Here is a 27,540-nt window from a genome sequence, read left to right on the forward strand (position 1 = left end):
AAAATGCAGGTTTTTTCAACGTTTTAACAAAAGTTCTGGAGGAAACAGAGTTTGCTAAGGGAGAATACAACTGTTTCAACTGTAAGGGAAAATCATGAAAAGGAAGAAGCCAGAAGATTAATAGGACAATAATCACCAACGGTATGGTGAGAAACAACCAGTCTATTGGCCATGTCATTCATCAATTGACTCAGACCAGACAAGGATTTTAAGAAAGAATCAGAATGAGAAGTGAATCCTGGATGTTGAGATATTTAACAGATACCAGAGAACAACTGTCTTCCTTGTCCTTGCAAAGGGAACCATTTCTCCAAATTCCTGTGCACGGTAGGGCTTTGTTGCTCATAACAATTTTCCTTAAGCCTCTAATGCTATGCTGGGTATGCTTGCTTTAAGAAAATTTAATTAGACTACTTATGGAAATAAATTCTACATAACATCAGGGGTTTTCACATCTGGTGATGACAAAAAAGAGCACGCTGAGACAAAAGCACTGCTTACCGGAAGGTGACTAAGTGGCACATCCACTTGACCCAGGAAGTCGTCTCTAGTCTGTCAAAAAGAAAAAAAAAAGGCAGAAAGAGATGACCTTACCTCTAAGGTCATCTTTACATCAGAAAAGCAAAAAATTATAAACATCAATCCAGTCACAATGAAGCAAAAATAAAGATGGTTGAGTACCATTATTTTAGCAATTACTGGTTTCTACCCCTTTATTATTGCACATTATCTGTTGTTACAATTTATCTATTTCAGCAGAGCATTTTCTGTGACAGTCCACAATGGCTCCTTAGTCACAGTGTGTATGTTAAGTACTGACAAAATTCTGTTTCTTCTGACAACCAATGCATAATTCAAAGCACAAAGTAATAATCTACTTTTTCCATGAATTACTCTCCACATTCATTAAAAAGCAGAGTGAAATTACTGTTCACCATGTCATTGAAATGTTTTTGTCAAAATTTGGTGACTTTTTCTTTTTTCTTTCCTTTTTTTTTTTTTAAGGAAAACCTCATATGCACATCTGCCGGAGAATGGAGGGGAACCCAACATCCAAACAGTGAAGATAGAACTGTATGAATTGTAAACAATTTTCCCCAAAATAAAAATTTGCTTTATCTCTTTACCAAACAGAAACCAAAGTATTGGAACATTTTTGTTTTTTTAAAGAATGCTTTTTCATTAATTCAGAATACTTTGTAAGGAACAGTTATACACCCTTATAACCAGCCTTTTGTGTAATCCTGTATTTCCCACTTGAAGACTTGACCATTCATACGCTGCTTCAGGTTAAGCATGTGGATGTGGTTATACCAACATTTGGGCCACACAGCACCATCACAAATTCACTTATGCACAGTTAGGTCCATATAGAAGTGATAAACACTACTTTTCTGCATGTTCTTCACTGTCTGTTCGATCACCATCTTCTCTCAGAGTGAACAATCCAAAGGCACCATCTCCCACGAAGGTAACCACCAACAAGCTGACTGTGGGACCTGGTCTCCATCTAACTATACCTTTATTCCTGGGTATTTGAAGCATTATTCATAACTCCACCAACTATATTCCATACCCATTTTACAACTATGAAGATGAAAGGACAAAGAGAGCCCTTCAAGGTCTAGAAGTTCAAAGATCTATCTGATCTTTGCAATACTCAGTGATTCTTGAAGATGCTCAGACTGGACTGCATGCAGTGGCCTAATCACCCATTCAAACCTACCACTTTAAAGAGCATAAAAATTCACACAAGATACCTCAGCGCACTTCTAGCAATCCACTTACAAGGACAGACTGACAAAAAGGAACATGAAATATCAGCAGAGGTGGACAAACTAAGGATAAACTTTGAGCGGGAAAATCTGTACTGTTATCACTTACTTTACAGCTCAATAAAGCCTAGAAAGAAATAGCTCTCATCAATTTTCTCACCAAACAATAATGTCTGTTCAATCTATATATTCAATTACACTAGATATAACATTTCTAGCTGAAAATATTTCTGTACTGAATGGACTGTGATAGCTTTAAATAAATTATAACTTTAAAGCACTGCTCAGGTGTTATCTTTATCACTTAGAGACATCTCAAAACTACTTCATCATTTAACAATTTTTATGATTAACAGTGTCACCTGAAGAGCAGAGTTCCACTGCTACCCTTTTATTGTCAATTAATCTAAATCTCAGGGGTGCTTTTTCTTTAAAATGTGGCTGTTTCCATCCATCCAACTTCAGCACAACCCGGCGCAAACTAAAAATGCAGGCCATCTCCCTGTTTGAATCGCATACACATAGATCAGTTGATCTTCCCTGCTAGTAAGTAACAGAGGGCAACCCAGAAATAAAATCAATAAAAAGCACAGATGGTATAGTCAGGCACTGCATGGAGAAATTCCTTTCTGTCTCCACCACCCAGAAACTCCACAAAACCACTGAGGCACCCCAGGTGATTTCTTGTTGAAGGGAGAGGCTGTGGGAAGACAGTCCCAAGCCTCCCTTTGTGCAACCAGATCCCCAGAGGAACTGGACAGCTTCTGAGCCTCCCTGGAAGCGACAGCTGCATCACGGGGCACCAGGGGGTCACTCCTCTGACCCCTTCACCAGGAGGAACCATCTCCTGCTCTGCATCCCTCAGAGGTTAACCAAACGCTTACCCTCAGGGCTGTAAAAGCTCTCCTGAGGCGAACGCAAGGTCCTCACAGAAGGGATCAAAAGAGGGATAGCAGGGATGTCACGCTGCTGTCTCTACACTCTTAATTCCCTTCAGTGCTTATTATTTCTTTCACAATCCACCCACAATTGAGGAAACCTTTCATCTTACAATAATTTTGGCCTGAAACGTGGCCAACCCTGAAACAAATTGTCTGAAGTGCAGATACATTTTCATAAATCAAAAATACACAGGCCTTTCTAAACACAGGGTAACCAATTGACATGGCCGTATGGACAGCTGTCACGAGGAGACCTACCCAAAAGCACCACGCAGACAAAAAGAGGCCCGGGCCGCATCTGCTCATCTCTCGCTGACCAGATGAGGCTGGTACGGGCCGGAGCAGCCAGACCACAGATCCCTGTCATGAGGAAGCCGAGCAGAAAGCTCTGCCGAACGAGCCTGGGCGGCATCTGCCTGGCTCCCAGGCTGTGGCACGGGCAGGAGAGGAACAGGGGAACACGGACGCACCGCAAGCAGCCCCACAGCCCTGCCACGTGCTCAGGGAGGGAGGCTGGAGGGTGGTAGTAACCCAGGAAATTGCCAACAATCTGCATCACAGGGAGAAAGTCACAGAGATCAGCCGGAGCCCCTCCGCTGCAGGCCACCGGTGGTGTGCCGTAGGAGCTGGGAAGAAGGGAAGAGAGGAAACAGGCCCTGGTGGGGTGTGTGTACGTGGGTCCCACGCGGTGCAGGCTGCTGAGCCTGAGTGGAACCGACCCAGCGAAGGCTGGCTGCCGGGGACGACACAGGCCATGTCCCTGAGCCCACGGCACCAGGCACCGCTGGGCCAGGGCTGCCCCGGTCCGTTCTGCTGAGTGCCCGCACGCAGGGGGTCAAGCAGAAACCTCAGATGAGAAAGCACCGCCCGCTCGCAACACCCAGGTTTTATTAATACATGAAATCTAAAATTTATGCCACTGAATGGGGTGGTTCTATTCTTGCAGCTACTCCATCCCAAATTGACCCTATAACCATGATGTTATACATCAGACAACTAAGTTAATAAAACATAACAATGAAGCAGAAAACACTGATTCTTGTAGCTTCTATTAAGAGCTTGAAGAACAAGGGGAATACTTTTCTAAAGATTTTTAAAAGCCTATTTAATTGAATTCAAATATATGTTTCCCATGCTATAGACACATGCACAGATAAAAGATAACTCCCTTTAAAATTTAAAGCCAGGCTTAAACCATATATTGACAATCCTACGCTTATCAATAATTTTAGTATCTTACCTATACATGATGAATTCCAGCATTTTGATCTAGATTGGAAATGTTATATACAACAGTCAAAGGAATGAAATTTTGGCAACAGATGAGGTATAAAGTAATTAAATAGCATATATGTGTTTGCTTTGTAAGCTCGTCACTGTGCTCAATGTATACTTGGTATTCATTAATAAGATATGAATTTTCAAAATAAAGCATATTGCATTCTTCAAAAAATCAACTGTCAGGGATAACAATTTCTCCCAGATACTGTTTATGATACCAGATATCAGTCCTAGTGATTCCCAAATAACCTGCTGCTTATTTATAACTACGCTATGCACAGAATTCCAGGAAGTGCATACTGCTGCTCCAAAGCCAAGTTTACATATTTCTCATAGCAGAGCATTAAGTTTAACATTAAAATTCATATTTTGTATGATAACATCATAAGAATTCTGTTTCTACTATAAAGATAGCATAAAGTCCCGTGATCCCCAAAGAATGGACACATACTATTGTGCTATATGCCCATGGAACAACACAAAAAGAATATGTGCACCAAGGAGCCTGTGTTTTTTCCAAATTTAAGTAAAAATAGCTAACCGATTTTTCATTACAGAATTTTGACTATTAATCTTCTTCCTAGCAACTACTGGAAAAACCTGGTAGCATGCTTTTCATTACAGAATTTTGACTATTAATCTTCTTCCTAGCAACTACTGGAAAAACCTGGTAGCATGCACTGCTTTCAGAGAATTAACATACTTCTCCCTTAATATTGGCAAATACCAAGTACCTTCCGCCTCCTGCTTCAATACAGTCACTCAAATATCAACTACTCAGAAGAAAATATATAGCTATTTCTAGACCTGTTCATGCAGCTTTTAGTTCAAGAAAAACACGACTCATGGACACAGAAAATTTTCAGGTTGGTTAGAAACAGAACTGTGACCAGACAGAGATGCAGTTTCACTATATATGTGGGGAAGAGGGTCCTTCCTCTGCACCCGAGATGGGGAGGAAGCCACACCATGGGTTGGTGCAGATGGTGGGGACATAGAGATGAGTCTACAAAGTTCCCTCAGGGTATTTCTCAACAGACACACACACACACAGGTGACTTACATGCAAGTACCAAGCCTGAGATATCTGATATATTCTGTACGTAGAAATGCTGTAAGTATACCACATATTTATCTGATTTTAACATACCTAGGAATCACGAGAACTGCTGCATCTACACTGAATAACTGATTTTATCTGGTATTTCCAAATGCTCTGCAGCCTGACTGTGGCTACAGCCACAATGGTAAACTGGGCTCTAAGAACTGTGCAAATTCCAGACTGATGTTAAAAGTCTTCCCTTCTACCCAGACCAAGTTTTCAGGAGTAAAAAGTAAACTCTGCCTTAAAAGCAGCTGAACCAAAAAAATTTGTTTGTCTGTGGTTTAGAGTGGAACTGGAAAATCCTTAGTTCTAGCCTGGCTCTGCCAGTGAGCTGCAGTGACAATTAAAAAAAAATTACTTCCTCAGCTACTCCTAGCATGAATACGGTCATCTTTACCAGGACTAGGGTTCTTGTAAAACTGAATCTTTATGCAACACTTGACTATACACATACATTTATAAGAAAAATTATTTGGGCGGGGTAGTATATTCATATTTAGCATTTTAGGACATTTTTGTTCTGTGAAGAGAATTTTGTCTTGCAGGCCTCCACATTTCTAATATTTAGGCACTCTCATCTTGGGGTTTCCTGCTTCCAGAAAGCACCTCACAAGCCACATGAACCTTTTTCCATCTCTAACAGGTATTGAATTTCTAGTACCTTATTTTTCACATTTCTCATTACAACAATATCTGTTCCAAGAACCTCCTTCTCACTAAAATAAAAAGGGCTATGTGATCCACAAGCTTGACTGTTTAGTCGCATATCACACTGCTAATTCTTGCTCAAGTCTGATCTTTCCCCCCCTCCCAAGACAGTGCGTAATCCACTCTTAACGGTAAAGACACAGGATGCAGATGCTTATCAACCTACAACTTGAAACAGATTTTACCAATCAGAATTACTGAACTATTTTTCAGAGCTGTTGGCTAGGAAATGATGCTTATATGTATCATTGTAACCTTTATTTTATACAGATCATTATATAACATTATATGAAGGCAAGCAGTTATTTAATTTTTTAAAGCAGTAAACAGAAGGAAAAGTTAGTTCACTGGAGAGAGACTGCAGTTGCCAGCAAAATCTTCACTGCCAGTTTCATTGTTTCAGGTTTATGAGAAAATCTTAATGACCACCTGGAGTTGTCAGAAATAGTTACTCTCAACATATGACTTCCTCTTTAGAATGCTCCGGCAGCAACCACGGATGTATAATGCCTGGAGCTGCTCTGCCCTCACCTCACCCACGACTGCCAGGCTGCAAGCAGCAGGATCCCTGCAGGACCCTGACTGCGTGCTGCTTGGACTGTTGTGTCTGTTTGTGTGAAACATCTAAGTAAGGCCCTGCACGAGTTACACAGCTGGGAAGGACCACAAAGGGACAATAAAACTGCCAGCATGCATTGCCTTTTGGAGGGGCCAACCCCTGCTTAAATATCTGTAACGTGGCTTCTGCATGGGCCAGATAAGATAGGGAAAGCACACGGCAGGGAGGGGTAGAGGCATATCTTAGATACTTCGTAACACTCTTGCTGCAAATCCTAAGACATAGTATAACAAAAGCTATCCCAAACTTTCCTATTTAGTCTTTAACACTCCAGAGCAATTTTTAGAAGTTATGCCATCCTCTGTTCCAAACGACCACTTGCCAGAAGGGTTTTGTTTGGTTGGTTTAGTACATTTACTTCTGAAGATAAGAAAGTCAGTGAAAAGACGAACCAATCTCCTTGGTGAAGAATAGACTCCCAGAAAGTTTTATTTTTATTTTGCATCCCACATCACAAACCGACAAGTATTCCTCACCATCCATTTTAATTTGGAATTAAAGGAGGACAAAACCCCACTTTAGAATAATGATACTTGAGAGTAACAAAAAAGCTCATGACTATTTGAGTTAGTAAACAAGTATTATTTTTAAAATCTGGTATTTATGCAGTTTTACGAAGGATGTAAAATCTCATTACTTCAAATACTGTCCTATTTTCCTGCTAGCTCTCTCAAAATGAAAGGTAATCACTTCTATTTTTTGGCAGAGACATAAACACATCCTGCCTATTTAGGAAACCCAAATCTGTTCAACTATCTAGTTTATTTACGCACTGATCTTGTAGAAAAGCAGTATTAATGCAAGAATCCTTTAATTTGTCTTCTGTGTGCTCGAACACATCAGTCATGTTAGGTATTCTGTACACTGAATTTTCTTGAATGTGTGAGAGTTAACCGTTACATCAACACAGACATTACAGTGAAACCTGGTCACTATCACTGAATCCCAAGTGTAGACAAAATCTCAGCTATCCAGCAAATTACAATGGGAAAAAGGATGCTCAACCTGTTGAGGTTCATGGAACCCATCCCGCACAATACATTTGTTTTAAGCAATGTCCAACATAAGGGAAATAAAGGGAGACACTACTGCTTCAATACTCAAATGAGTCAATTCTATATTAAAACATAATCTAATGTTAAATGTTTCAGCTCAATCTGCGAGTTATATCGATCACTGAATATCACTCACCTCAAAAAACAATACCAAAAATTCAGTAAGTCAAACAGCTGCTGAAATGGTCAGGAGCAAATTTAATAAAATGCAGTACAAGAACCACTCAACACAGGCCCTCAAAGTTCCCAGAAGTCCCAAGCAGAAAAAAATTAACCACCCATTCTAGCCAAAAGTCACAAAAATCCAACTGCAAACCCAAAAAGATTGCACACAGGTATGCCACCCCATTGCAAGAAGGACTAAAGTTGCATGGTGAGAGCCAACAGGAGGAAGTATTTCGCTATCAACCACTCAAGCCTTGTACGTATCTCAGACAGCCAGTACAGACAGTAGTAGAAGCTTAGAAAAACCAACAATTAAAGAATGATTCACTGCTTCCTTGATGCCTTCTATTCCCTCCCATCCCACCTCCCAAAAACCATCAGGAAACTTCAAGGTCAACAGATTGCTTCCTCTTAGGCACAGCACACACAGACTTTGCGTTAAGGAACCATTACACTGGACTTTACACTTGCATACTCATAATTACTTTTCACTTCCAAAAGTAAGACTCAGAATTAGGTACTGTTGTTGGGAGCAGTAGGAGTGGCAAGGTTCAGGCACCTGATTTTCCTTTTAATTTAGAAAGGTAATACAGAAAAGGAGATATGTGCAATCAAGGAGGATAAGAACAAGTAGCATAACTAATAACTGCTGGAAGGAAAAAAGATACTAGTTTAAAATAGATGTAGAACAGAGTAAACGTATGTATGATTTTACTATGTAGTAAAGTTTGTCTGTATTTTACCTATGGTATCATTAAAGATCAAAATTAGAAGATAGCCATCATTAAAGGCGATGGCATGAGAAAACACTTCATTACTATTAAGTGTCATTAGTAGTCAGTGACTTAAAAAGCTTGAAAAAACAACAGAACTACTTTAAAATTCTAACTTGTGCCAAACAACTTACAATGTGAAACAACTGTTCAGCATGTGAGATTTAGGTGACAAGGTGACACTCGCAAGTCCAAATGCATGTAAAAATTAGTCTGCAACTTGATATATATCCAAGCTGCAAAGCCAGTAAGAAAAGCCTGGGATAAAGTTACACCACCCTAAAAGCCCTTAGTCTAGTAAAAAGTATAGAAAGGAAAGCATCCATCAACATTTATGTACAAAACATGAAAATCTATTTGAAACTTAGGATTGTATACATGCACTGCAATTTTACTTGGTACTGATGCAAAATGGGAGTCACATTTAAAAAGAAAAAGTATGAATAAAGTATTCTATTTATCTTAATTTCAAACATTTAACTTTGTTGTTTTCCAGCAGGGAAAGTGTCTATAGCTAACAGTTAAGCTGTTACAGACCCTTAATAATTGACAGCTGATTTTTTAAACAAAATTACAGAATAATCTCAAATTCAGAAAGACAACGCTTCAAGAAGGGTTCTGATAATCTTCCAAGAACAAGAGACATACTAATTTGTCTGAAAAAGGGTCACACAGATAGAGCAGCTCTTCGGAGAAGGAAATCCCCAGTAAAACTGCAACATTACTCACTATGTGTGAGATTCTAGATAAGCATGTATCAATGAAAGTCCTCCTCCCCTTACATTTTCTTACAAGACACGTTCTTGCAGGAGTACCTGCTTATTTCAGTTCTGGAATAAAAGATAAATATTACCTCAGATGTATTAAATAATACATTATTTAATCTTAATTCTTTAAGTATGCCTAAATATAGTATTCACTGTAAGATGAAACAGGATATTACAGTAACCATTGCAAAGTAAGACAAGATCTGAGTAATGGCTGAGCATATGAGTAACTACTACAGGCAGCTTAAGTCTGCTTAGCTTTATTCCAGCCTACATAGAAATTAGAAGTTCAGAAGATAACAGAGGTACAAAATAGGTCAGTCAGGACTTTCATCAACGGGTTGCATGAATGATTTGAAGGATCTCCAGGAGGAGTGCACAGATCTTGTAGGTCAACAACTGTTTGCCGCAGCTGGTATTGACAACAGGGATTCAGCTTTTTAGCTATGTGTATAAATATCTGACTGGGGGGAGTAAAGAGGGTTAAGCCAGACTCTGCAATGCCCAGCAACAGGACAAGCAGCAATAGGCAGAAATTGAAACACAGGACATTCCATTTAAACATAATATAAAACTTCTTTACTGTGAGACTGGTCAAACACTGGAACAGGCTGCCTAAAGACACTGTGGATTTTCCATCACTGGAGATACTCAAAACCCAATCGGACAACCTGCTCTGTTTGACCCAGATTTGAGCAAGGGGTGGACTAGACAATCCCCAGAGGCCCCTTCCAGCCTCACCCATTCAGTGATTCTGTGACTACTAAGCAGAAGAAAAATCCTCTTTTTTAATTAATTTAGTTTGGATAAGACGGTATGGTCATGTCTGACCAGCTGCAGGCATACTACATTGAAAGACTGCCCAGCATGCAACTGCAGTTCTCTCCTAAAACCTGTGTTCATGCAGAGGCTTCCAGGTCCAGACACTCAAGACCTACTTCAAACTTAACTGCTTAACTCAAGTATGTCAGGCAACCTCTAGTAGGTAATTTCCCTGTTAGTGGTTTTTTAAATACACTTCCCTGCTGATTTTTCACATGTACCTTTCTGGTTTATGTTTTTATTTTCATCTTGCATCTTCATAATGATTATTCATATATATTTCCACGTAAGGTCTGGGAGCAGCCAGTGGTTAAGTTAACACATTATCATTCAATTGATATGTCTTAGAGGAACTTGAAAAGAAAAAAAATCCTAATCAACAGAAAAATACTATTACAAAACCCCACATGTGTATACAAACACACACTCCTAATATACACAATTCTCCTCCCAAGCAAGACTTTAACGCTGCAATTTAGTAATAGGTCAAATTGGTGAAATCCTGTGTTGCATCTTCTGACCCCTAAGATGCACTTCAATCACTGACAACTGTCTCAATAGCCCTGGGTCTTGTACTTTTGAAAACCTTCCTGTTTCTAAAAACACAACAATATACCATGTTGTTAAAACTGATCACAAGTAATGCAGCACGAACTTCTGAAAGTGCCTGAAAATTTTACAATGTCCAAACAGCAGTAAAAAAAAAAAAAGGCATTTTGACTATGCAGCAAAACTTGATAAATATGTACTTAGTTATGCCAAATGCACAACTCACTCTTGCAGATCTTAAGACTTTATTTCCATGTCAATGAATTCATGTCAGTGACATGAATCTAAAAAGTCAACAGCCAGGATGCTTTGACTGGTTTACAAGCTATATTTGTAGTACCTCAAACATCTAAATGTTGTTACAGTATCAATGCAGACATATGATTGTGAAATACTGTGACTCAGGTATTCACATGATATTGTAAAAGTAGCGTATCAACAGCTGCATCCGGTCATTTAGTAAATAAACAAGAAAATAATTTAGATGAAGGACTGACTGATGTAAGAGTTCCAATCCATGCAATGAAATTCCCATTTACAATCATTGCAATTAGCATTTAGTGCCAAAGCAGATTAAGTCATTCCTGATCCCATGCTTTCTGCTTGTTTCCTCCGTGGCGCTGTAGTATCTTGCACCTCCCATTGTGCTCACATGAACTAGATCAAGAAATTAAGCTGGCTTTAAAAACAGAACATTAATTGCCTGATCTAGTTCACTATGTGACTCTATTAATAATTCCACTGGCATAACTGAGGAGGATGGATGGTACAGCACAGAGGAAGGAGCCAGAGCAGGAGGGGTAGGACAGACATGTGTTAGTAATTATCTGGAACAAACGGGTTCCCACTGAACACCTGTGTGCAAACGTGCTGTTGGTTGCCTTGGCCTGAGAACCAGCAACACCTGCAAACCACTGGAGTGAGGCCTCATCAACATTTGTAGGTGAAATTGAAGCACTGGACAGAGAGACAGGAAAGATGCAAAAAGAAAAAAAATTAAAAGATACAACAGAATCTGTACTGCTGTATGTTGACACCCCTCTGTGATGTGGAGGTGAGTCCCGATCAGCTGTGGTTATCAACAATCCCACAGAGGTTTTCAGAGATGTTTTGGTTCCCTGGCCAAATACCAGATTGGGTAATAACACTCCACCCACCTACGATTCCCTTGGCATTTTCAGTTGATCATGATGTTCCCAGCTTCCTGACCTAAAAATTGTTGTGTACTATTTCTGTGCACTGTTTAAACAGATGCCACATTCCAACCCAGATATTGCTTGATTTCAGAGCTGGGTGACATGATCCCTATAGTAAATTTTACTGTTTTTTTAATCCCTGCAGCTTCTGCTTAAAGTAAAATACTCGAAGTCCACACTCTTCTCAGACCACAAACACTCTGCACTATGTTTCAGCACACAACTATGTGCCTAAATTATTAGGGCCTGGACTATCCAGGGCTGATGGCAGAAACAGTCTGATGAGGTTCAGAGCCCACCTTATATTTAAATTTGTTCTAAATAAATTACAGCTATGTTATTTCCAAACTTTTCAAATCATTGACATACTAGTGGTTAATACCTAATGTGACAAGAATGGTTGTATGAAGGACACCCATGTGAACATAATTTGGTGGCTCTGTATCACAACATAGGTACCTGTGCAGGCAGTGATCTGATGGGACGCACTTCCAGGGTCAGGCGATGAGAAAGGGTGTGTGATATTAAACTGTTCTGAGATCATCCTCTCCCAGCAGTGCTCCATCACAAACGTATGGGATGGAGAGGTAAATGCATGGAAAAGACTGCAGAACTCTGTGCACGCACACTTCTGCGCTGCACTCATCAATTCTAACTGGGTTGCACTGGAGGCATGTGAATGCGAGACCTTAAAGCTGCAAACAGAGCTAGATAATAAAAAATACAATATGTTTTGTATTATAAAGTCAGATCTCATGTCCTGTGGGTGCCTATGGGTCAAATCTTTATTTTCTGTTGTTGAGCTCCTCGTCTTTCTTTCATGCCTAACACCAGGAGCTCCTGGAGCTGGGGGAGTGAGAAAGTCACGTAGTGCAATCCACTGCAGCAATGTGCCCTGTCACGTAACCAAACAAGGCTGAGGGGCTATTATCATTATGGGACAATTTTAACACTGGCAGCCTTAGTTGCAAAGAATGATCAGTATGTCAGTGTAAATCATCCCCTGAAGGTGCAGAAGTACACGAGGCTTTGGGGACATACAACCAAGCTTTAAGCTGATGTTTTCTAAACGCCAAAAGCTAATGACACAGTTTAAGCTGGGAGAAACTGGCAAAATAAACCAACCCGGCAAAGAAAAACATGAGACTGTAAAGAGGCAATTACCACCACTGAGCAAATTCAGCAGCCAAATTGTTAGAATACAAAGTGTAAAATTAAGCAAGAATTAAGCAAATTTTACTTATGCATTACTTAAGCCCTGCACTTGAGATATGATGTACCATCACTGCCAAGTGCCAGGGAAACCGTTCCGGGAGTTTTAAAGACTGTCTCACTTATATACCACTAAATTTTCACACCATAAATACAACAGAGTTGCATATACCAAAAAGAACAATACCAACCCAATAGCAAAAAATACCTGCTACCTTTAGATAAAACTACATGAAATCACATATTTTACCTTGATAGAGAGCTCTTTTTCCCCCTTAATTAGCAAACACAGAAACACATTACAGTGATGTAACAATGTAGCAATGTCCTGTTTTTGTTACTTTATGAACAAAACCAGCATTCATTTTGTAAGAGCAATTATTCTAATATAGGAAGCCATTGTTGCATTAAAAATATTTTTAAGGATAACACAATAAAAATCAATCACTTTGTCCTCCTCAACAAGAATGTCTTTAAAGAAAACAACAGAAGAAATGACAAACTAAGACACATATATTCTCTTCTCCCCACAAATACAATTGGATCTCCAGTTTCCTTAATTTGTCTCTTAACTCCTAGAGCCCTTAGATTTATAAGGTAGCTGAATGGGGAAAACACTGAACTTCACTTTTACTGAAGGCTTTAAAAATGAAAGGGACCCCAAAAAACAAACACAGGATTTGTGTTCATATAAGTATTTTTTAATTATTTTTTTGAAAACTAGCAGCAAAACATGATTTTATTAATTGAAAGAAAGCACAGGCATCTTTAAATGCTTTTGACTATAATCTTAAAATAATTAGCCATCACAGATGTCTTTCTACACCTAAGGCATATCAACTCCCTGATCTCATTTGCATGAATAAAGCTACAATGATAATTTTATTATATTCATTTATCATTTGATGAAAGGAATACCAAAATTAAATTTTTAGTTTGCAAGTTTCAGAAATTTTTCTTTCTTCTTACTAACTGAACTGCAACAAAACTCTAAAATAATTAGCCATCACAGATGTCTTTCTACACCTAAGGCATATCAACTCCCTGATCTCATTTGCATGAATAAAGCTACAATGATAATTTTATTATATTCATTTATCATTTGATGAAAGGAATACCAAAATTAAATTTTTAGTTTGCAAGTTTCAGAAATTTTTCTTTCTTCTTACTAACTGAACTGCAACAAAACTCTTTTCATTTATATAAACTTAAAGGAATTCTGTCAGTTGCCAGTGTAACCTCTCCTTTATTAAGTAAATATTTTCATCAGTACTTCCTAGCTCCCAAGCATAACTAAAATTCCATTTTTCCATTTAATAACAATGGCAACTTGTTATACTTTTACAGTTAATCTATGCAACCTGGCCAAAAAGATTTTTACTAATCTATTCTTAATCAAAAATGTTCTAACCAATTAAAGGTTTGAAAGGTCATATCTTAAAATCTGAGCTGAAATTAAACATGGTTATCACTTTAGAGTAACATATAAGAAAAAAGTCACTCTCCCCAGAATTTGCAAAAGTTTAACTGAAAAATCTCATTTAACGAGACATGAATTCAAAGATTACTTTTGTGGTGATACCTGAAATGATTATTGTTCCAGTGTATTTCAAACACAGTCACCTAGATTTGTGCAACAGAACCTTAAGCTCTGGCTTCAGTTAAGGAGAAAACCTCATATACCAGTCTAATTAACTAATTTGTCTAACTGTACTTGCAGTCTCTCCTTCCTTCCACAACCATGATAAAAATAGCTTAAAATAAAAAACTGTCACTGATTCTGCATTTTAGACCAAATGAAACACTTTCTTCCTTGTAAAATTATTCCTGTACCAAGCTTTTATTAAAATTGCATTATTATAACAAAAAACAGTAAGGCTAAGCTTTCCGCATACAGAACTCATGCTATATTTTTCTGCACTAGACATGACAAAGTAGGAACTAAAAGCAAGAGGAGGAATAGCTAACACTAAAATTATCAGATTAGAAATCATTACATTAGAACTAATTACAAGTTTATTACTACTGGAATTAATTATTAGAACTTTTATATAAAGGTGGCATTTTAAATTGTATTCCAAATACTGACAAAATAGATAAATATTCATAAATCTAAACTTAGAGTTCTTAAAAGCACAATCAACATGGAGCAGTAGTTACATCAGTCCTTACTAACTGCTTTCGTATTTGGAAAGGCATTATACTGTAAAATGTTTTTCTCATTACCAAAGCTGCCTTCACAGGGAGCTCTTTCAATAGCAAATCAGAGATACCCTGTCTGCTTCCAGCCTCTCCAAATACCGAGATTCCTTATTAACATCCTCTCCAGATTTCACAAATCTGACTACCTTATCTGTGTTAGATATGAATTCACAGAAAAGGTACTGTTAGCACCTTCTATCTTAAAGAAGTCCATACTGTGCTCTTCTCTTTTCTGTAAGCTTCAAACCTGCAATCGTTTGACTTCATGCCAGACTGAGAGAAGGCAGAAGTGTAAAATGGGCAGCAACAACTCAAACGTTTAACTGACTAAAAACTTTTTTAGGTAGTACCTTCAGTACGTACAATTTGACTGCATCTTTCTTAAACACATAAAAAAAGTTTTCCTTCCCCTTTGCTGCACTTTGAAGGAAATGCTAAGCATTACTTTGCACTATGGCACAAAACATACCAGAAACCAACTTCTGATAATGCCAGCCAGCCCATCACATTCACTGGTGCTTAACCCACTTGCTCTTCTTTCTAACACTCTTCTTAGACAAAATAAAGCACATGCAAGAAGCAGCCTCTCCATTGTGCAGTGCAGGGCACGAGAGCAGGAAGTGCAGTGAGTGACTAAAAACAATGGTACAGAAGCTGACACATTAAATGCACAAATCATTTGGCTTTTACTCCTAGTTCTATCACATATGGTGATCACAACTAAGGGATACTAGTTATTCATATGCAGGTTGCAAATTGGTCGTGTCCAAAAAAAAAAAAAAAAAAAAAAAAAGAGTTACTAACTTCCCCGGTATAGTAAGGATGCAACTAGAAAATTTAACTCCTAAATAAATAGTGTAAACTTTGTGTTTCTGTAGAACAAGCTTATTAACCCAAAGGCTTGGAATCACCCTTATACTAAGGCAAATGCCCAAAACAAATAGGGCATGTCTTTTTCTACTGACCAAAACCAGATCCTTGTTGACAAGGATCACAAAATGCCTAATGTCTAGATACTTGAAGTTTGGTAAAATTACTTTCATCCTAAATGTCTTGATTTCTTTTTTTAATGCCTGACCCAACGTGTTGTTAATGACATTCAGGATAACAGTACCTTTAATAAGTTTATTTCCTAACTAATAACAGGTGACTTGAGAGCATAGATGATTTATTGAGTTGCTTCTGTCAGATTCTTTAAGTATGTAAATACTATCTTCCATTTTTCAACAATATATCTGAATACTGGGTTTAAAATTTTTCATCTATTTTTTCACTATTTCTTTTTGTGACACAAAACAGTCAAGATTTTTATAAAAAAATAAAGATGTTTCAGTACTTCTTTCTAGAAAGCAAGGTATTTTAGAAAAAATATTTTACATTGCAAACTTTTGTTGTTGAATGTATAATTTGTTTCGGACTCGGTATTTTCTATTTTTAATTCATTTTTACAAATAGTTCTGCTGATAGAGGCTCTACATGAAATTTTGATTTGGGGACAGAATTTACTATCTAACAGTAATATAAAATTATTCAGTGTTTGTGTTCAACTGTAAGGCATACAGTTTAACCATAGAATAAAGTGGAATAAATTCTGGTGGTAGTGTTTTTTCCTATTCCAAATCTCTAAGTGAAGGTAGAGCAAAATACAAAGACTAGTTTTATTTCCTAAACAATTATCTTCCATTATTCATTTGTACAAAAATAAATAAATACTTACTGTTCCTCTAATAGTGTTCACAGAAACTTAATGCAAGAACAGTGTCAGTTATATTTTAGTTTCCATAATACTTTCTTAACGCAAAGTCAAGTCTGTTGTGGGGACACATTAATGTGAGCAATGCCTTCCAACTATGGGCTAGCTTTTTTAAATTTGTCAATTTACAATGCTTTGTAACAACTTGGAAACAGTAAAGAAAAAACAGGGTACATCAGGTATATTAATAGACTCCAATAGATTTGTATGTATTATTCTATATGTATTAATGATACCCCCTAGAATACTGCTGCAGATCAGAATGAATTTATTCTCATTCAACCAGATCTATCACGTTAAAACTTTTAAATCATAGAATCATAGAATCATTAAGGTTGGAAAAGTCCTCTAAGATCGAGTCCAACCGTCAACCCAACACCACCATGCCCACTAAACTTTTACTTTAAGACTTAATTACTGTAAACCCTCTGGTATCATTTCCATCCATTAAGGATTGTTAACGATGAGACACTGCACAATTGGTTCCCAGGATATTACATACACTTGTGCATGCTTGCTCAAGACTACTGATCTTTGACAAGATAAAAACATGTAACATGCAGACAGAGGCCCTTCATGAATCAAACTAGAAATAAAAGACATCGTGTAGGTGCTCCAAGATTGTCACAGCTGAGTGAAAATAGTCTATTTCCTAGCAAGCATGGACAACCACGACAACTAGATCCTTACTTAAACAGACTAAGCAAGCTGCAGTACATAAGCATAAATTATTTAAATTCTAAAATATTTCTCTTGCATTGCCACTGCTTATTTAAACATACTAAAAAACATTGGGCACCTATGCCAAGATCTGATGCATTCCTGAAACGTGAGTAACATCCAAAAAAACTCTGGATGATGCCAGGGAAAAGACAGCAAGTTAAAGATTGATTCCATTCATTATAATAAAATGGCTTCCTATTTAGATCCCTATTATAATTAAATGTATGACACACAGGAGTGCTAGAAACAGACTTCTATTTCCTCGCCCTAACATGGGTCACAGTTATAAAAGGCTGTATCTGTGACGTACAAGAGCGAATACCTGCTATTATTAGTATTACTGCATTACAAACAGCCTCTGAAAAGATGAGAGTCCATTTTTCTTCACATATTGAACAGACCAAATGGGGAATAAGTAAAGGAGTAGCCTTGGCAGGAGGAGGGAGTTGATGCCTGAGAGATCCTTAAAACAGGCCTGAGTTGTGAGAGGATTTAGAAAATAGGAACAGAATCAATGTGCCTAAGTGAAAGAATAGGTAGAAAGTCTAGAACAAATTAAATGTGTTAGGACAGTTTCTGTCCCTTGTTCCACAAGAAATGAAGGAATTATTGAAAAAAAAAAAATCTCAGAACAAAAATGAAATAATCTTCTTATGAAGTTTCATTATAACTCTTCAAGAATGAACAGCAAGGCACAGTGAGAAGACGACACTGAAATGGACTACAGATTCACAATGCAATAATCAAGTAAGCACCAGTAAGTTCCAAAATATTCAAAATATCGTGCATGAGCTGATTTCACTTGCATCCCAAGAGCTGAAAGCACACTAGTGACAAACTAAAATGAACAAGTGAAACCGTAAGTTTATGGCTTCTCATTAAAATTAGGATGGGGAATCACCACACAGAAGGAGCCATTACTGGAATCATAATGCTGAGAGAGTTGTATGATCTTGATGACAGAAACTCATCTGTAATTACAAAATGGAAGACAAAAATATGGCAAAAAATGGAACCCTTACCAGTAAGTTCCTACAGCCTTATTTATGTATTGATTTGAAGTCACTCCTACCAGCTTTTGTTTTGTTTATACCCTTCTCTACTCCTGAAGGAAATGCCTGTGTAAGTTTCTCATGGCAAAATGTGAAGTATTCACCAACAAGCATTCAGCTGGACAACCACAGCTGTATTATGGAATACACTTAACCTGTTAGTGACATTTAGCTGTAATGTTTCTTTTAACCTAAGTTTCCATGGTTGAAAAAAGATGGGACAAATATCTCTCCATCCTTCAGCATTAGAAGAAGCCACTAGCGCAGAAGGAACAGTAAGAACTGTAAGCTAGTGGGGCAATTTTGTACAATCATCTGCCCTATGACATAATAGATAAACCTGACCTCTCCAATCTGTATCAATAATTTCAGCACACGATGCTAGAAGAGCATCCCCATAATAGCTGCAGTAAGGGGAGTAGCACAGAGATAAGGAAATCTAACTTGTCCAGACCAGTTCATCTATTCAAAATCACCAGACTGCATGTAAAGGTATCGCATTTCAATAGTTAATTTGCAAAACTACGTAACAATGTAAGCCAATCTTAACCTGTTTACTTCATGCTGGTTTTGTCACATTTATGAAAAGGGCCGCACTGTAAGAGCAGTTTTCCAAACTACGCTTGCTGAAACCCTTCTTTCTTGACAGAGTTACATGAAGTAACTTCAAGTTGCATGAAGTACAATCTTGCATATATACCTAACTTAATTGATGACTGTATTTTAAATCAAGGTATCTAGATTTTAGCAGCATTAGGACATGATGCTATAACCCACTTTGCACAAGTCAAATCTTTTTAATTTCTCTGGGACATGAAAGCATTGCAAGCAGTCAAAATTTCGAGCCATCCACCGGCTGGAGGCCAGCCCAATAGCGGTACACCCTAGGCATCGATACCGGGTCCTATAGCGTTCAACGTCTTAATGAGTGACCTGGATGACAGGACAGAGTGCATCCTCAGCAAGTTTGCAGATGATGCAAAACTAGGAGGAGTGGCTGACAGACCAGGTGGCTGTGCTGCCATTCAGAGGAACCTGGACAGGCTGGAGAGAGAGGCAGAGAGGAATCTCGCGAAGTTCAACAAAGGGATATGCCAAGTCCTGACCTGGGGAGGAATAACCCCATTCCCCAGGAAAGCCTGGGGGCTGAGGGGCTGGAAAGCTGCCCTGCAGAGAGGGACCTGGGGGTCCTGGCAGACACCAGTCTGACCATGGGCCAGCAATGCGCCCTCACAACAAAGGCGGCCAACAGCCTCCTGGGCCACATTAGGCAGAGCACTGCCAGCAGGTCGAGGGAGGTGATCGCTCCCCTCTGCTCAAAGTCCTCAAGCCTTCCTTACCTGACTTACAGAGTCAGAAAATAATGAAAGAAAGTAACGTTCTCTCCTGATGTCAGGTTTGGAAAATGTTGGCTCTTCAAAACAACAAAGAAATGTTTGTTTTATGAAGCAGAAGTAATGTACATAGCGTACATGCAGTGCTCCAGCAAATGGTATGTAACACAAACACGTGCACATGTCTTAATAGCTGAGGAATTACTAAATTGCCAAAAGCATACTACTCGGACTTAGAGGCCTCTCCAAGAACAGTTTACTAAACCTGTGCTTGAAATTCTTGGGTGTTTCAAGATAGGAAGAATCAAACATTGCGGACAGTATCTTAGCAATCTACCATTATCCTACCATTATTCTTTCCATTAATACTCTAATGGCTCTAAAACTTTTTACCGAGTGCCCCCAATACTTTTTGCCCTCAAAGTTGTGTCTGCTGTCTTTATAAAATTAAATATGTATTGCCACTGGGAATAGAGGCAAAAGCATTTTTCATACTGTGAATATGTTTGAGACTGCACAGGAGGATTCACTACGGAATCACTATCCCTCATATCTATGAGAGTAAACTTTATTCAAATTCTGTATTTCTGTCTATAAAAAGGTACAGAATTTAGAAAACAATGATATTCAAAGTTGAAAAATTTTAGATGAGAGGCTAACTTGGTAAAGTCAGAGAGCAAAATGAAACCAGGTTTACAACAGGAGGACTGTTCCAAGGAAGGAAGGCTGGTGTCTCTCCAAAGTACGCAGCTGCACTTTACTTGGAACTTTCACAGAGGCCCAAAAATTCTTCATTTGCTCAGACTCATATTTAGCATTGCTTCTTGCCTGGGAGAGGGCAGACCCCGGGGAGGATGCACAGAAGCATACTACAACACACAGTATTTGTGAACTGACACACAACCTACTGACAGCTACTTGGAATCATACAACTAGTAATATAGGTGGGGTACGACCTTGAAATTCCAAGTTTATAATGTAGAAAAATCATGATAAATGAATGCAGTGTGGAACACAGAAAACACTAACAACCTTTTTGTGACCATGTGAAGAAAATGATTAAACAATTACGACATTTCACAAAAACTTGTGAAATACAGTTAAATGGGAAGTATCAGATCCCATCATTGTTGGATTCAATGCGGTCCAATTAAAGGTCAGAGAAATGCATTTTTTCTTTCAGATGTGCAGGCTGGCAAAGGTCTAAAAGACTGAGAACCTACGTCAAGTTTCGTTCTAGCTGACTTGGACCTCCAGCACAGAAGGTCAGCTGCCTTCAGCTCCCTCTGTCAGTGAAGAGATGCAGTTCAGTCGGATTAACAGATTTTTAGATCTGCTCTGACCTTTAACGATGACAAACACCTCCAGTAACTGCGTTTCTCAGTCAGCTAAGTGCTTAAAGTTAGCTGCCATAAATGCAGGACCTTGCACTCACAACACATGAATTCTGCAACCTTCCCCACAGAAGTTAGTTATACACACTCCTTGTGTATTAGCAAACATATATTTTACTTCCTTTCAGAATTATTCACTACGAAGTACTGCAGCTCACATAGCTCACCCTCAAAAACCAGTAATTCACAAAATTACAGCGAATGGATTTCCAAAGTGAAGTATAACTGTAATTGGGAACTATTTCTGCTAATACTGGTAAGCAAGTGAGGTAGGCTTGGGAAACTCTGCTATGGTGTACAATATTAAGCAGATTAAAAAGAGGAAAATTAGCTGGCAAATTGTTCATTAACATTGCCTTGTGTTGCAGACTCTATGAACCATTCAAATGACACAGACCTTTTATTGTCTCTATTACCATTTCTTCTTTTCTCCTCTTCGCTGATCTACTTATCCTACCTTTTTCTTTTGCTCAGAGATGTCCTACTTTTTCTGTTTCTTTTCCTCATCAGCAGCCGTTCAGCCCTTTATTCAGACTTCCGGATTTCACTATACATCTGTCACGACCAATTTTTCTATATATGTGCTTTCTTGGCAGAAAGCAATTAAGAAATATAACCCTCAGAAAAGCTAAGTACTGTAAGACTATAAATGCTCTAGTGTACTAGGGGGATTTATATTCCCTCTCAATCTATTCCAATGCTTATAATATACCCTGGAGAACTGCAGCAACTGAGATCTGAAAGATATAAGAGCTCAAGATACAGAATGTATGCAACTCTTGCAACCATGCTGAAAGATCAGCAATAGGATAGCAAAACACGTTAACTTTTGCCTCCTGCTACTTCTTGAAGAAGGCAGCTGAAAAGCATGACAGTAATCTTCTCCTATGTTGTCTTGACCATACACTAAGATTTGGCAGGGGGAAATCACGGAGAGGTTTAGAGCCTGTTGGAATGCAGCTGCCTTTGAAAAATGTTAAGACTGTGACTTCTATGGGAATTGAACATGGGCAAAACTGAAAAAACCCAGAAGTCAATTTCTTTCTCTTAAAATCGGTCAAAAACGGAATTGCTATTTTAATAACGAGCTCAGAAAATAGAGGGATTAGTGGGGCATCACTTCCATAAGGCATAATGTATATATAGTCTGCATACAGGTATGTGAGCAAGCAAAAGAGTGTACTTCGTAAATTTTCTAACTACTGATTCTTCTCTCTGCAGCTGCTCTTCCACAATTTCTGGTGAAATTTGCTGGCTTTCTCCATATAAATTAGAATAATTTTCAAGCAAAGAACTCTGCAGCAAAGAACCATTTCAACGGTGCAAAAAAAGTTCTTGAAGAACAATCAGATTTTTAATCATCCATCACATACACATCATTACACTGAGGTAATATTCCTTTATTACTGAATAGTATTCCTGAATTCGTCTTCCTCAATATGTACACTACCGTACTAATTTCAAAGTAGCAGTAAAATATAACAAAACATGACTCAAGGCGAAATAAAAGTCCCCAATTTTCCATTCAGTAGACAGACTGATTTCTGCTATTTCATACTCTCCTTAAACATGCTATACACTTGGGCATAAGCCACTATAAACAGTTCAAGGCAGTCTGAAAGACCAGTAATCCCCACAGTGCTTTGAAATTCACTGTAACTTGACCACATAACACAACGTACTCAAATGACCAGAGACAGTTTTTGAAAGCCACTAAATGTTTATCTGACCCCTTGTGAACTCTTAATAAAATACTTGGCTGTATGGGCAGACAAACAACAACTAACATTTATACAAGCTACAGTTCCCACTGAGAGCATATCGGTTATGTCCAGCTACCAGAATTACAGCTTCTTCACCTGAAAGCTGAATTCTCTCTTAGTCTGGAGAAGCTGAAGATGCATCTTTATTAGCAACATTGTAGAAAACTGCAATTGAAGTCAGCCTCAGTAAAAATGTAGGATCAGGCTTTTGTTTAAAAGTTACATGCTAGAGCTCCAGCAGTACTTTGAAAATTCTGTTCCTCCTAAATGATGTGCAAGTGTCCTATAAATTGCCAGGGATGAAAGGGAGCAAAAGTCACATTAAGCACCTTCTCTAAGTATTCAGTTATATTACATTAGGACCCATCAACATGTTTATCTTGGACCATGATGCAGTACTTTAGGTATGTGGCTGATGGAAGAATCTTAGACTGAGGTTAAACAAAAGAGAACAGAGACAAAGAAAAAAAAAGTTGTGAAAGTATCAGGAGGCAGAGAAATGAGACAGCAGTAACAGAATCAGAGAAAGCACACTGACGTTTATTCAGATCAGATTTTCCAAAGGTACTAAGTACATTCTTTCAACCATCTGATCCGAGTAGTGCTTATGTTCAAGAAGGCATTAGACTTGGCAATACTTGATGTAATATTTTTGCTTTAATAATTTTTCTAATGTTAAGAAAAAAAACAAAATAGATTGTAAGAATTCTAAATGCCAAGTTTATCTGACACAAGAATGCATTATACCTGTTATTTATTAGGACACTGAGGAGAAACACGGCTATGCACTGACCAGAGAGAAATAGAAAACTACTTCATGTCGAGGGCATTGAAATGCTGATTAGTGGACAGTTAACTAGTCTTCTTAATTTCTTTAAATGAATGATCATTTATACCAATACAAGTTCATCACTTTTTTCCCTGCCGAGACAAAAAACTTTGAGACCTGCTAAATTTTAAAGGTTAGAAGTAACACATTTGTTCCTAAGGGAAAGGACAGCCAAGATTATGTTGACTTACTGGTCTTTCACATTTCCAGTTCTGAAACAGACATGCCCATGCTTCCCTACAAGAACTTGTTCAGGAGCCCCTTTTCAACTGGGATTCTATTTTGCACAGAGGAAGAATGCAGTGTCTTAGTTTATACTTTGGATTGTTTGATGAATTATGCTATTACTAGACTATTCCTCAGAAGTGACCTTTTGGAGAGTTAACAAGCTGATACAAAAGAAAACCTCCAAACAATCTATATTCTTACCCTAGCTTATACCTTACGACAGAAAACCAAAAACATACCAATTTTAACTATTTCATTTGGTCAATGATTTTTTCCTCTAATATATGTTGTTTCTGATGGAATTTAGGAAGTTACGAAAATTCAACTTAGAATAATGTGAATTTTTGTTTAATTAATTCTTCCAGAAAAGAATAGTTACTATTCATGTAGATCAGTCAATTATATTTACCGCAAGGTCTTTATGGTGGGTAATTATTCATTTAAATTTCAATCAGAAAAAAACCCCAGTAGAGTAACTGGTAATATAATCTCTCATAGAGTGAAAAATAAAGAACACAGGAAAAAACCTGGAAAAGTTTGTTTCATGTTGTGCACATTTTTTTTAAATCAGCTACCAATCTATTTTGTTTGTATCCTGAAATTCTACACAATGAGTTGATGTTTATATATTTAAAATTTGATTATAACAAAAAGCAGGAAGGCCAGAACTCCAGAAATATTTGCTGCAAATGTTTGGTCAGAAATGCTAATCCCCGTAAAATTCAGGAACATAACAAAAGGCAAGAAAGAGTTCTCTCCAACTCCAAGCTTACAGAAACTCATTTGAAGGAGACTGCATTTGCTGTGGAAGGGAACACAACACAAGGAAAACACACACATCAGCTCCATGGAGAATGGAGCTGGCGCTGCAAACTGACGACTCCAAATTCTTTTCTCCCTCTTCTTCCCGCATCTGTTTTGGCTGGCATCTGACACAAGAAATCCAACTGATGTCACCTGCCCAATCCAGCATTGCTGTAACTCGCTGCTCAAGACAAAAACAAATCTGAAAAGCAGGCAGACAGCTCAGCAATTTGGGGACAGGAGAGGTAGTTTATGTGGAACTGCTGCCCGAAACAGCACAGCATAAACTCGCCAGTGAACGTTCTCTCCATCCGCAATTGCTGCTCTGTCACCTCGCAGATCCCCAGCTCCTGCTCTTTAGTGAACAGTATCAGGGCAGCGTGCGGTGGGGTCACAGAACAAATAAATCACTAACAAATGCTGATAGTAACAGATGTTTAAAAAAAGAAAAATCAAATATTTAAGTCATGCACAGGGAACAGGTCACACGCAAGCTCCCAGAGACTGTGTGTTTTGCAAAGAGTACTCATAGACTTGGGATTTCCTATAGGAAAGGAAGGCATTCTCCTGCATAACGCTTTCAGAGACATACCTTTTTGCATACCCCCCAGTTAGAAAGTTTATCCGCCTTCCTTGTTTCCATGTGCTCTTAGCTTTATAATAGAGGAACTGTTTAAGTTAAGATTATACTCCGTAACTCCAAATAAGTAATAAATTAGACGTGTATTGTAATAACACCCAGTTTTTAGTATCAGGAAAAATTACACAGGTTTGATAAATTTCAAAGATATCAGGTCCTCCTGTGGGATAAAGATACATCTATTTAATGGAAAATCAAAATATTTTACATTTTTACATACAGATACACTCTGCAACCTTGGGCAGTTAGTTAACTGCACCAAATTCACAGTATTTACAAGTCTATATAGGGAGAGCAACCAAATTCTTTACAGAAATCCTTCTCTACCCTGTTTTTTAAATTTCTCCTAAGTTAACAGAAAACTAAATATCAAAAAACCAGCACAACGCAAAACTAATTCCCTAAAATAAAACCACCACAAAGTTTACTGTGGGGATGGCAACAGTAAGACACAGTTTTATTTTCAGTTCTCTTACTAAATATAAAGCAGGTAAGGTTTGCTTTCATATAATATGTTCGCATCAGGGTGGATGTTGCAAGGCCAAAAAGATAATCAAAAAATGGTGACGTCAGACAAAACCAAATCTATTAAGACCAGTTTCCCACATCTAAACGGTTACTGTAAGGTCTTCCCATACTTGGGCTATTGTATCATTACCCACAAAGCCCACACCTGCAAAGAACAAAAAATTCTATTTCACTTGCTCAGTTAAGATCAAACATTTTAATACAGTAAATTAATACCATGTAGTAGATCTCAAATAACGTCACCACAAATTAACTGATTTCTGAAAACCCCTTGGGTTTTGGCTTTAAGCACCAAACTGTAGCTGCTTTTTTTGCATTTCATACTTCATGTATTACTAAAAACTTTCAGAAGTTGCTAGTATACAGCCTCACTTCAAAGAAATGGTAATCGTTTGAAAATGGAAATATAGTTTATTTCATTATGAAATTTTTATTCCCAAAATTGACTCACAAAAGCTTATTTAGGCCCTGGATTACATCCAAACTGATAATTAATTATGTTTTAAACTCTACTTCCATTATAATTCCTAATATTCCTCATTTTACTTGTTCTTTTTTAGTGCTGTACATGTGACTGCACACAACTGACTGGAGAGCACAAAGGGCAGCAACATCAGAAACAAGGAGACTGACTATTCAATGGACATACGTTAAGAGATGAAAGTAATCACAGAGTTGGTGTCAGATTTGTTTTCTAAAATTCAGAATCAGAAGATTAGTCTTAAAATAAAATGTCTATCTTTGAGGTGCTTACTGAACCATAATGCCATAATACCTTTCATCCCGGGATCAGGAGAAAATCTTCAACATATTTCTGAATGCAAATCAATAAATCAAGCAAATATAAGTACATTAATATCTCACTGTCAAATGGCAAAGTCTGCCTTTTCAAAGGTGTATCAGCCTGAGTAACACCAGGAAAATGCAGATAGATTTGCATGTCTCCTTCAAAACAGTTTTTCTTCCCTGATGGTTGCTATGCAAATAGAAGCAACCTTTTACTGAGAGTAGATTGTCCTTTTAGATGAACAACCATCTTCAGCACATTTCCTTCACTCGGTAGCATTCATTTACTGAATCCTTCCCACAGTGAAGTATGTTCAGAGAAAGCTCAATTTACAGTTCAGAGTGGTTTTGTTTTGTTTCTTTTTTCCCCAGAGCTGAATAACACTTTATCTAGAGTAGGAGACAAAGCAGACAATCTGCAGTGCGTTGCCAATATATGAACAAACCAAAATAATTTTTTACTTTAAAATATGTGAGAATTTAAAACTCTTCCAATGACGCAGAAAGACTGATAATCGCAGAAGCAGACAATCTTG

General features: G+C 38.0%; 1 protein-coding gene across 5 annotated transcripts in view; it reads right to left on the reverse strand.

Annotated features, from left to right (window-relative positions):
* The window catches only part of NEDD4L (neural precursor cell expressed, developmentally down-regulated 4-like, E3 ubiquitin protein ligase), a 168,033-nt gene that overhangs the window by 69,433 nt on the left and 71,060 nt on the right, over positions 1-27,540 (reverse strand). For 4 of the 5 annotated variants that reach the window (XM_009274737.1, XM_009274736.1, XM_009274735.2 and 1 more), the window contains one exon: positions 502-552. The exons of the other annotated variant lie outside the window; for it this stretch is intronic. Coding sequence is in view for 2 of the 4 variants with exons in the window: in XM_009274735.2 (XP_009273010.1) it covers positions 502-552 (51 nt within the window). In the remaining 2 variants the exon portion in view is untranslated. The remainder of the gene's footprint in view (positions 1-501; positions 553-27,540) is intronic. 5 annotated transcript variants of the gene reach the window in all.

This window comes from Aptenodytes forsteri, unplaced genomic scaffold (genome assembly GCF_000699145.1).
Source record: "Aptenodytes forsteri isolate BGI_AS27 unplaced genomic scaffold, ASM69914v1 Scaffold112, whole genome shotgun sequence".
NCBI lineage: Eukaryota > Metazoa > Chordata > Aves > Sphenisciformes > Spheniscidae > Aptenodytes > Aptenodytes forsteri.